General features: G+C 40.8%; 1 protein-coding gene and 1 pseudogene across 5 annotated transcripts in view; both read right to left on the minus strand.

Annotated features, from left to right (window-relative positions):
* MED12L (mediator complex subunit 12L) overlaps positions 1-12,389 on the minus strand; it is a 320,705-nt gene that overhangs the window by 285,237 nt on the left and 23,079 nt on the right. For all 5 annotated transcript variants that reach the window (XM_037061801.1, XM_037061803.1, XM_037061804.1 and 2 more), the window contains exon 2: positions 3,784-3,888. In XM_037061801.1, the coding sequence (XP_036917696.1) occupies positions 3,784-3,888 (105 nt within the window). The remainder of the gene's footprint in view (positions 1-3,783; positions 3,889-12,389) is intronic.
* Positions 1,205-2,046, minus strand: LOC118997913 (ADP/ATP translocase 2-like; annotated as a pseudogene).

The raw sequence follows: 12,389 nt of genomic DNA on the forward strand, positions 1-12,389 counted from the left end.
ATGATGAAATGTTATCTATCCAATTATTATTAATATGAATACTGCAGCCTCAAAGAAAAGTACACACAAAAAAGGTTTCATCTTTTAAAAGTATATGTTAGGGAAGGTGGAAAAGTATCAGATGGTCGTGATAGTTGCAGACCCATGTGGAATGTACCTAATGCCAAAGAACTGTACCCTTTAAAATGTTGAAATGGTAAATTTTATGTTATGTTTATTTTACCACAATAAAAAAAGTAGAACACAAATTATAACATATCATTGTGGTTGTAGCATTTAAAAAAGTGGCAAGATTGGAAAAAGACAAATGCTTCTACCTTCTTTCACACCATGTAAATACTTCGGTTGACAGTTTAGGGAGCTGTCAATCACATGTGTATTTGTGTGTACACATGCACACATAAAAAGAGATCTGGAATGATACATAAACCTTTAACAATGGCTATCTTTGGTGAAGAAAGAAAAAGTATAGACACTTGTCTCTATGTTTTATTTTTTTATGTATATGCACAATAGTTTCAATTTAATAAAAGTATTTTAATATTTGAAACATAAAAATAACTTAAAAATCAAACCTTAAAAGACTACAAACAGAAGCTAATACTTTTGTCTATATATCAAATTATTAACACAACCACACAACAATTTTAATTCAGAAAAATTTTAACACAACATTCTGACTATGCATTTTTTCAAATAATTTTTATTCTACAAATTTGTTATTTATCAGGAGTGACTAAAATAAAAATATATAATTGAGACTCATCGTCATGGAAAGGGCTTTAAAAGAAAACTGGTCAGATGAATATTACTGCTTTCCACTTTCAACCAGTAAATTGTTGCTAGTGATAGCCAACAGTATGTCAAGATACTCAAGATTCATCACATAATGCAACACACCTGTTCATGAGGTTGAGGGGGGCAGAGAAGGAAGATTAAGAAATAATTAATATGAATTTCTTTTTTTCATTACTCTTCTTACCTTCGCTTACTGATTTTAGAGAGAGGGAAAAGGAGGGGGAGACAGAGGCAGGGAAACATCAATTGGAGAGAGAAACTAGTCCCCTCTTCTACACACCAGACCAGAGACTGTTCTCTATGGCCCAACAGGACAACTCAGACATGTGCCCTGATCCAGAATTGAACCCAAGACCCATCAGTTTACAAGGCTACACTCCAACCAACTGAGCTGCACCAGCCAGAACTATGTGAACTTCTTGATTTCATCATGCAAGACAAGCACAAAAGCACCAACGCTGCCTCTGAGAACACTGGACCAAGCACCCTTGAAAACAGCTTTGCCTCCTTCATCACAAGCAATCTGCCTCCAGTAGTCAAACCTGCTTGTGTACATGGTATCCGTTCATTTGCACCCTGAGGGCATCATCACACAGCAACCAACAGTGTCAAGCAGACAGGAGGAAGTCAACCCAGCCACAGCCAGGACAGACTGTGCATCACCCAGCTAGTGAAGATAAGAGTGTTCTTGGAACCTGGAGCATTCCCCATGCAGCGTCACTGATACCAAAGTGGGCAGCCCAGTATGTGATAATATCCTGCACAGACACATTGAAGCCTCTGTACAGGAACTCAATCCCATCAGATTTGTAGACCTGAACCAGGAAGTCACTGAGGTCTTTGGAATCCCTTCCAGCTCCAGCTTTGATATGCAAAACACAGGGAGGTGGCCCCAGAGCAACCACCTGATGTCAGATTCCCTGCAAAGTATCACCAGAGCTGGGTTCTCTAGTCCTCCCCATCCAGGAAGATCTGCTTGTATTTATCTCTGAAAGCTAAATTGAGAGCCTGGGTGGGAAAGGATCTGGTTACCGGCCAAAAGGACAGGACTCCCTGCCCGCTGGGGTAGGAGCCACACAGTGTAGTACTGTTCTTGTACGGCTTATCCACTAGGATTTGCTTGTTGACATGCTGCACCTGCAGCAGCAGCTTGACTCACTGGATGGGCACTACCACCATCTTGGACATGGCCACAGCCACTGCACCTGCCAGGAACTCCTTGGCAAAGGACACTGTGGCATCTATCATGTTGATGGGAAAGAAGAGGCAGCAACTTCGGGGCTGTGCTTATAAGTGGCTGGCACTCTGGGGCTCTAGTTGACTATATACTGTTAATAAAAGTAAGTCCTATAACACAAAAATTATTGTACAAAAATTGAAAATTTTACCTAGTAACTTTTGAAGACATTAGTATAATTTATTCTGAAACTTTTTATGTGTATTGCAAGATAGAGTAAATGAATAAATACATTTATATTGCTGAAAGGCAGGGTTTCTCACTTTAGGAGAAAGGAGAGACACAAAGATGAAACAGGAAAAAGTCCTGTGACATTGAGGGAGGGACAGAAAAGGGAGGAAAAGAGGATAGTAGGAAAGGAAAACAAACAAAAAAATCAAAACATGTTTCCCATCTCTGTTCACTGAAAGGGCCTAGAAGTCATGATACTCTAGTAGCAAAGACCATGCCAAGCATGCAGATCAGAGCTGGCACAGGGAAAGAACATGAACCTGGAATATGTTATTGTGTCAGAAGTAAAGTGTTAGAAAAAAAAAAAAAGGACCCAAGAGCCAGGTTAAAGGCACCCCCACTGCCCAAATATAAGACAATTTCAGTATCAAAAAGAAAAATGAAAATAATACATAAGACTTTAAAAGGAGTCCAGGAGTTAAAAGTGATACAGTGATCCCTCACCTACCACAGGAGTTATGTTCCATAGACCCCCGCAATAGGTGAAAATCCACGAAGTAGCGGCGGTATATTTATTTTATTACCTATATATATTTTAGGCTTTATAAACCCTTCCCACACTCCTATAAACCTTCCCCACTCTCTTATAAACACCTCATATGCTCTTAAACACTTTCTACACTCTTAAACTTACATAATTTTAACAACATGTAAAATTCTATACGGGTACTCACCAGTGAAGTATACAGTCATCCCTCACTACAGCACAGCTCACTTACTGCGGCTTCACTGTATCACGGGTAAATACAATGAAGCTGCAATAAGTGAGCCGCGCTATAGCGAGGGATGATAGCAAGGGATGCCTGTACTCCAAAATGGGATGTCTTTTACAAAAGAATGCCAAGTAATAAAGGTATGAAAAATAATAACTACTAGAAAACTATCATTTTGCATCCCTCAGCAAAATAAATCATTCAGCAAGAATTACCAATTGATGCTAAAATCACAGGACGAAATTTATCGGAGCACAGGATATTCACAGGTTCCCCAAGTGTCACCACACAGAGGTTACCACAAGGAAACATGACCACCATTACAATGTAAAGAGACAGCAGACATCACCCGAAGTGATCAAACTTAGTGTAACCGACAAGAGGGCAAACTGACACTGTGTGTTCTCTGATGTGGTGCAATGCAGTCCTTTCACCAAAAGTATTCAACCTGAATCCTGTCGTGAGGAAACAACCAGACAAATCTAGAACAAAGGACTCAAATATAAGACAAGTAACTCGACTGGACTCTCCTAAAATGGCAGTCCTGAAAGCTCCCCCAAATCAAAACCAAAACAAGACGCCGGAAAGGGTGCTGTACGAGATTAACAGGAACTACAAAGACAGGACAACCAAACGCAATGCATGATCCCCAACTGGATCCCAGACAGGACAGTTTATAGGATATTTGGGGAAATTTGAATATGGATTGTTGTTTAAATAACAGTAATTTATCAATATCAACTACCAAGGGTGTCACATACACATACTTTCACAGAAGTTTGGGGACACAGATAATTAGCATACCTTTGATGGGTTAATTACAATATTTCTGGCTGAGCCATGTTCATCTCCAGTAAAGGCTGGCTGATTGTTGAAGCCTTGCTTTACATTCACAGCAGTGAGTTCATCCTGTTCAAGAAAAGGTATTGATTAATCAGAAGGATGTAAATGCTCCAACTTACCCCTCATACTACAGCCTAATGACTTTCCTACACTCTGTAGAAAAGAATTGTTCAATGCACATCAAAGAGGGCAGAAATTAAAGTTTAAAACCCAAGGCATAAATGTGTAGAGAGAGATGAAACAAATGTGCCAAACTGTTGGCAGCTGCTGACTCTAGCTATAGGGGTATGGGTGTTCATTGTACCACTCAACTCTTCTGCAAGTTTGACATTTTTTAACTAACAACTTGGGGGACAAGGGAGCAAAAAATTCCTCCCCCCACACAGACACATACAATCACAGAATTTTTAAACTATTGAGGTGGCTAAAAAGTCTGTATGGTTTTTTTCCATAAAATAAGAGACACATTTTTAATTTCACCAACAACTTTATTGATTTAGATATTTTAAGTATGTTGGCTATCTCCTGCTATTGGCTCCTAGTGGGCAGAGGCCAGGGGTGCCGGCAAATATCTATCTTCCCATGCATTAGACAAGAACCATTCAGCCGAAATGCCAATAGTAAGAAGAAACTTCACAAACTACTTTTGACACGATGGATCAGCCACAGCACTTTCTCCATACACTGCACAAATCTTATGTGTGTGTGTGTGTGTGTGTGTGTGTATGTGAGTTGCATTTTTACCTCTCTTGAAATAATAAGGTGTAATACTCTGAAAATGTTGCATATCTTTCTTGTATCTTCAATACTCAAATGGCTGCCCAAAAATTCACCAGTTTTGGCTCTGGCTGGTATAGCTCAGTGGATGGAGTGCCAGCCTATGAACTAAGAAGTCACCAGTTCAATTTCCAGTCAGGGCACATGCCTGAGTTTCGGGCCAGGTCCCCAGCTCGGGGTGCATAAGAGGCAACCACACATTGATGTTTCTCTCCCTTTCCTTCTCCCTCCCTTCACTCTCTCTAAAAATAATAATAATAAATATATATTTCACCAACTTTAATAAGTTTTTTAAATGCACACTGATATGACAGATGTCACACTACAATCTAACAAAAGTGTTTTGAATGAAGTTAAAGACCACTAAGTGCTACTACAGCCATCATACAGAAAAACTAAACTTTTTGAATTGTTTCTAGAGAGCCCATAGTTTGACTCCACCTTCGTAGCCAGCCCCTATGCACATCCCTATCTTACATTCGAGAAAACTGGCTCACTCAACTTACCCAAGATCCTATAGCAAGTTAAAGACAGAAATGAAAGGTTCTTAGGCATGAGCTCTGTGATAACCAAACAACACAATAACCTGCAATTAAAGGAACATTTGGAGCTGGCAGACTTTTTTCATCCATCTTGGCTCACTTGATCTTTACCTACTCCGAGGAAGACAGTAGGTGTGTGTCCTCACACCCATTTACTGATGAGAAGAGTGAGGCACACTGAGCTGGTACAGTACCTGGAAAGAGCCAACACTGAAACACTGACTTCCCAATCCTAGACTAGGAAGACAAACTTCCCTGACACCATGCTACCAAATTATAAATGACACATGAAAATGTGACCTAAAAAATATATAGCTACAACCTGTACTCTCCTTAAAAAAGGATCTCTTACTGGAGAGATACAGGAACCTTTCTTCCCAAGGTCATAACATATCGAAAATAGCCCAGCTTTAAAAAAAAGAAAGAAAGGAAGGAAAACTTTACCCTGCCCCAATCACTAAGTTATAGAACTAAATCAGAGTTCCTAAACTACAAACTTGAAAACATAAGAAGGAAAGGCTTGAGCAAAAGAAGCTACTTTCTACTCCCTTCACTCCAAGCCAAGCAATGGCCTTAGTAGCTGTTGGGTTAATGTTGTCCACAACACAAGAATAAGAATATACACTTATTCCTCATAAATAATTGCTGCAAGAGTAAAATGAAAACAAAACAAACAAAAAACCCAGCTCGCCCAAATCGCAGCTGTGATTAGGCAGGAAGCCTTAGAACAAAGCAGTCCAGGACATATAAGCACCTGAACGGTCAGTCACCTGAGCTGAGAACTGAGGTCTCCTGGAGACATTCCGTGTAACTTAATTGTGCGGCTCTACCTAACACCCTGGTGAGCCGCGGTCCTGGCAAGCTTTCCGAAGACCCCACTATAGGAAATGCAGCTCTATGACAATCGAGTCTCTTCCAAGCACAGATGACTGAAGTCATGATCCACACAGAAAATGAGCTACGCACCTATCAGAAGACATCTCAAACTGGCTGCCACAGTTTCAAACTAATTATTTGAAAATCTAGGACAAAACTATATAATGAAATTTCTGCAGTCTCAGGGTCTAAGAAAGAAGGGGCGCAAATGGGATCATGATAAGAAAATTGATTATCTTTCATTTATCTTCAGAATATTACGAGAAACCTTGGGTAACAGCATATGTTTTTACTAAAAATATGTTCTAGCTTAATCAAGAGGAAATGTGTGAGGCTTTTAGCACCAATTAGTTTCATTTAGTTCTGCTTAACTTTCTACTCTAAACTAACACTGCTTCAGAGAGCTGCTTGTTGTGTGTGACTGCTAACCACTGGCCTAGAGAGACATGCCCCATATGTGTGCACACACATACACACACAAATCCCCAGAAGGAAAAGAACATGGACCATGATTACACATCTCTCAACCACATCAGAATTTCCTCAAACAGGGATTCACACAGGTACTATTGGGAGACCTGAATTCTGGGAACTTTTCAACCTTAGATTGTAAATTGCATGAAAATACACCCTGAATCTGACCACTACTCAACTACCACCCCAGGTCAGAACCACCATCATCTCCTGCATGAACACTGCACAATGCCTCCTAATTTGGTTCCCATCCGGCCTCCCCCTTGCTTCTACTCTCAAAGACCATTTTCAATCCAGCAGCCACAGGGTTCTTAAAAGACAAGAGCATGTTACTCCTGCTCAAAACTTGTCTTAACTCCCCAACTCAGAGTATAAGCAAAGGTCCTAGGATGTCCTACAAGTCCCGTGTGACCTGGCCCCTATTACCTTTCTGACCTCATTCTGAACCATACTCCCCTCTTTGCTCACTCTACTCCAGCCATACTGTCCTCATTTCTCTTTGCAGTGTCTCCAGTATGCTAGTTGGGTGTTCTCAAGTTTCAGGGCCTTTGCACTGTCTGTTCCCTCTCCCTGGATTGCTCTTCCTCATGGTACCCACATGAGCAACTCCATAACCACCTGAAGTCTTTGCTCAAATTTCACATTTTCAATGAAAAATTCTGATGACCCTACTGAAAACTGGAACTGCTCACCCTACTCACTCCATCCCCAGTACTCCAATCTCCCAACAATCCACTTATCACCGAAAACGCCATGTAATTTACTTACAACACATATACAGTCTCTTTCCCCCACCAGAACATAAGAGCCGTGAGACCAGGGATCTTTATTTTGTTCAGATGAGTGTCAAGCACATAGAGCTGTACCGGGCATATAGCACCTAGCACACATAGGCACTCAATAAGTCAAAAGAATAAATAAGTGAATGATAACCTGCTTGAATACTTAACATAATAAGCACATTCTAAATCACTACCCTGTAACTCTGGAGTCTGTATTTCCATCTGCACTACTAAATGAACTCAACAAGGAGGTCATGAGACTGAGGTGGCTCCAATGCTGGTGGCACCTACATAAATGAACCAATCCGAACTTCTAAACGCATCAAGGTTTTAACAGCAAAACCTAAGGTTAGCAAATTACAAACAGCCAACTAGTGTTTATGCTATAAACGATGAATAATTTCCTTACTTTTCTTCCACCTTTCCTCTATAATGGTTTTTCCCCAGCTCCCAGCAATGGGAGCACTTCGGTTTAGTGCTGCCCAACTGAAATTAACTTTTGTTAAATAAGTTTCTAAAATTTTATTATGTCTCAGTTTTTCTTTCAACAGTTCTGATGTCAGAACTGGGACCCATAGGAGACCCCCCCAATGGCACCCATGAACCAGGAGCAGCCAGGTAAGACTGCCCACAGCACCCAGTGGGCTCACTGCTTTCTCCCTGCATCTGGAGCACCAGGTATCTAAGACCCCAAATTTTTGCATTTAAAGGAGCTCTTCAAATTTATCAGAGCTTTCCTTTCTTCAGTCTGGGTCTGTAGTCAGCTCACCTAAAAGAAATTGGACTCTGTCCAACCTAGAACACAAACTGGTTCTGAGGTCGGACTGGATCCAACTTAATTTAAGCTGGCCTGGGCCCAGTGCAAGGCCTCAAGTAAAGGAGAAAAAGAGGAAAATGATTCCTCTCACTCCCAACGATCTGGGACTCCTTCATCTGGGAACCCCTGGTAACAGTATGTACAAAAATTACAGACCCAGAAATGGTTTTTTTCCTGAAACAGTGGGTTAACCTCACCAAAGATAATTCTGAATTACAGTGGCCAAGTGGGGAACTTTTCACCTAGATAGACTTATCCATTTCCAAGGTGCTCTAGGGAAAAAAGGATCAAATTTCTCCAAAATAATGGATTATGTTTTTATTGGTATGCAGAAGCTTCTAAAAAACTAAATGAATTTAAAAAAGGCAAATGAAAGCTTAAACAACAAGCTAACAGTGAATCTAAAAAAAAAGTGTATACTGATTAAACTCGACCCTGATGGCTGGGACTGCTCCTTCCCTTTTCCCTCCTCTCCTAAAATATTCTGAACCTACTAATACCTGTACTCAAGTGTCTTTCACTCTGAAAAGGAGATAGAGTTTGTTTGTTTTTTTTAAATGCCTTTTAAAGGAAGGCCCCCTGCTAAGCCTGGACCACCAGGTGTAACCACCATATATATCACCAAAGTCAAAGGCTGAACCCAGGGCCATTAAAGATTTTCCAAATCCTAAAGAGGAATTTAGAATTCAAATTGGAATTTACAAGACAAGGCTTCCAGATCTCTACAAATTTATTCATATGACATAAGGACCTGACAATGCCCTCAAATGGATGGCTCTCTCAATGGAACTGCCATGGTCCTTACCACCCTCAGTCATCGGGGACAGTCAGAAGGACCAGTGGTAACACAACTAAACCTGGCTAAATTAACTCAATCAACTGCCCTGGGCACAAGTTCTACCATCAGTTTTGATGGCAATGAAATCAGCGCCTTTGGGAAAGTGTAAATTAATGCCTTACAAAATAGTAAACGATGCTTTTGATGACACAACCACATGTTTTTCCTGCACTCATCAATTCTGACATAACTCAATACTGTAAAGCTGTATTAAAATGCATTATGTCAAAGCGCATTTCCATTGGGTAAAGAGAGCTTTCCAAGACCTTTCCTCCTACAGACAGTGGAACCTCCACAACTTAGAACCTAGAGAGTAGGTCTTCTGAACATGGCACCTAAAACAGATTGCCCTTGAACTTGGTTGTAAGGGACCATAACAGGTTCTCCTCACTACCCAGGCAGCAGCCAAACTTCAGAGACTTGAACCTTGGGGTTCACCTCTCCCAACTGAAAAGGACTCTCCAGACTCTTAAAACTGTTCAGCCAGAGATCTACAGTTAAAACTGACCACAGAGATTCCGTCCCAGAAGCAGACAACATCTCAAGGTGAATAGCTCTCCCAAGATCATGGATCAAGACCTTCACCTCCAATATGAAAACAGTATCTCTTTCGCCTATTTGCTATCTGCTTTTTCTCTCTATTATGAGTGGGAAGACAACACTTTAATTACGATTTCACAAACAAAAGCTACTGCAGGAAACTTAACCACTGAATTTGTCGTGCTAAACCAAAATCAGTACATGAAGGAAGAGACCCCTTGGTTCACCCTATAGGGAATTCCACTGGTATCCCAAATGCCACTGCATGCCTACATTTTTCTGCAGGTCTTTTTTATAAAACTAAAGCAGTAAATCCACATACCCTCATTCGTTGCCTCAATTTAACCCAACCCAGAGGTGGGAAAATGAGATCCACTGAATATGCTAGCATATATAAAAGGCGCATATAAAAGACACCGGCAGTGTGAGTCAGATCGTTTGTGGGCTCGCCATCGGGCCCACATATCTAGGTAGCCTTTCAATAGCTGATAATACCATATTCGAGTCTTGGCCGAATGATGCTAAACCCTAAATTTTCCCAAAACAATGGGATTTTTTTATTGGTATGCTAAATCCATATTTACAGAGGAAGCCCTGTGTACACCTCCTGGCTACTCCTTTTCATATGGAGGTTTGGAGATGGTCCCTATGCTCAGGCAACCACTGTCTTGACGGCTGGAGGAGGAAAGGACGATGTGCTCTTGCTGTATTTATTGTTCCACTGTCCCTTCATAATGCCTCAGAAACTCAAAATCAATCCATTTCCTTGTATTTATAGCACCAACCAAAACAAACTTTACAAAGAGAAATTAACCCCTCTGGATGGGGGTCATTTGGACAGTCCCTTCCTCCTCGGCTGAGAGTTAGTATAGACAAATATTTGACTAGACACTTATTCTAAACTCTGGCAACCATTGCTGAGTCCACTGCCAAGGCCATGGGAGCACAATGGAAAGCCCCAGGCTCTCGTGCTAAGGTGGTCTTTGATTATAGAATTGCTTTAGAATACTCACCGGCTGAACAAGGAGTCTGTGCCACAGCAAATACCTCCTGTTGTACCTGAATCAACACCTCTGGTATTGTGGAAATTCGAACAAAATACTAACTAACAAGCTATGTGGCTCAAACAGATTGCTACTTCATCAGATACATTTTTAAATTTATTGACACCACTGGTTTGGTTCATGGGGGCCATGGCTAAGAAGTATGCTCAGTCTTTTGGTATCATCCTCTTGTACTCTCCCTGGTGCGCTGTGTTCTCCCAAACACTTTAAATGCTTGTTTGCAGCCATCAGCAACACATCAGATGGTCTCACTGCACTTAGCGAAACAGAAACAAGATGAAAAACAGGATAAACAGCAATAGCAATTCCTCCATGAATCTAACATTGTAACCTGAGTTTCATGATGAGAAAAGGGCATGATGACTGAGAGTGGCATAAATACCAAGTTTTTGATCAATCTCATGTACAAAACAGGGGAATTACTGCCCTGACTGGTGTGGTTCAGTGAACTGGGTGTCCTCTTGCAGACCAAAGGGTGGCCAGTTCAATCCCCGGTCAGAGCACATGCCTGGGTTGTGGCCCAGGTTGGGAGGGTGTGAGAGGCAACTGATCTATGTTTCTCTTGCATATTGAAGTTTCTCTCCCTCCTTTTACTTCTCTCTAAAGATAAACAAAATCATTTTTTAAAAAGGAAGGGGGAGTTGTTAAATTAATTAAACAATAAGGCCATTCAACTGAGGTGGCTCTAATGTGTCAAAAGCCATATCTAAGAATAATAGACAATCACAAAAGTCAACAAGGGTTTAAACTATAGACAATCAATGATTTCCTTACTTTGCTTCCACATGTTCTCTATAAAAGCTTTTCCCCAGCTCCCATCAATAGAGTGCTTCTAACCACTTCTGCTTTTGTGCTGTCCAATCTGAACTGATTTTTGCTCCAATAAATTCCTAAAAGTTTAATATGCCTCAGTTCATCTTTTAACAAACCTTTCAAAATCACCACCAAAATTCTTACAATGGTCCTTCCAGAGATTTAAACTCGTTCCACTACACCTAGTCAGTGATCCTCATGACAAGACAGAACAATGAGCTGCTACTCTGCCTTTCTGCAAAGGGGAGACAGCTAAAACCCCACCAACTTGAGGCACACACGACCATGAGTCAGAGTCTCACTCCTAGACCTGTGCTCTGGACACAAGATCAGCAGTGCCAAGCCTTTTCCTGTAAAAAGTCCCTAACTAAAGATTTAAAAATTTCCCATTGTCTGACATGGGGAGTAAGAGAAAATATTTTTAATAACTGTTGGAAGAGAAGGAACAATGATGAGTGTAAGAGAGTTTTAAGTGTATTTATCACTAGCAGCATCAAGAGAGCACTGTATAATTCATGCCTAATATTTACTCAGCCAAGAGACAACGCCAGCTGAGAATATACATTCATAGCCTCTGCCCAGTAGCCTAGAGCAGCCACGCACCAGACCAGGCTGCATATGGATCTCAGCATGTTAAAAACACAACTGGTCCAAACATAACATCAATACGGAGAAAGAGGTCTCCCGCACGTCTTGTCATTCGTTTTCACTGAGATAACAAGCCTTAAAGCAACTTTAAGGAGATAGTACCCAGAAACAAGTGGAAACAAAAGCCTAGACATTGGTCCACGTCCACGTCGAAGGCCAATGTTCACTGTGCATCTTCCTAGTTAATACTAATATAGTAAACAGACCTTCAATACTTGGGGCGTGCTCCAAATGCACCCATAAATCTCATGCATTTACCTCAAACTTCAGAGAATGATCTCCTTTTTTTGGATCATTTTCAAAGCAATCTTTTAATTTCAATAAACGTTTCTTTAGGGAAGTGAAAACATTTTGACACTAATTAAGAAACTGGTTAAGCTCTCCCTCACTTCAAGA

This window comes from Sturnira hondurensis, unplaced genomic scaffold, assembly GCF_014824575.4.
Source record: "Sturnira hondurensis isolate 20B ecotype Veracruz unplaced genomic scaffold, ASM1482457v3 Scaffold0013537, whole genome shotgun sequence".
Classification (NCBI taxonomy): Eukaryota; Metazoa; Chordata; class Mammalia; order Chiroptera; family Phyllostomidae; genus Sturnira; species Sturnira hondurensis.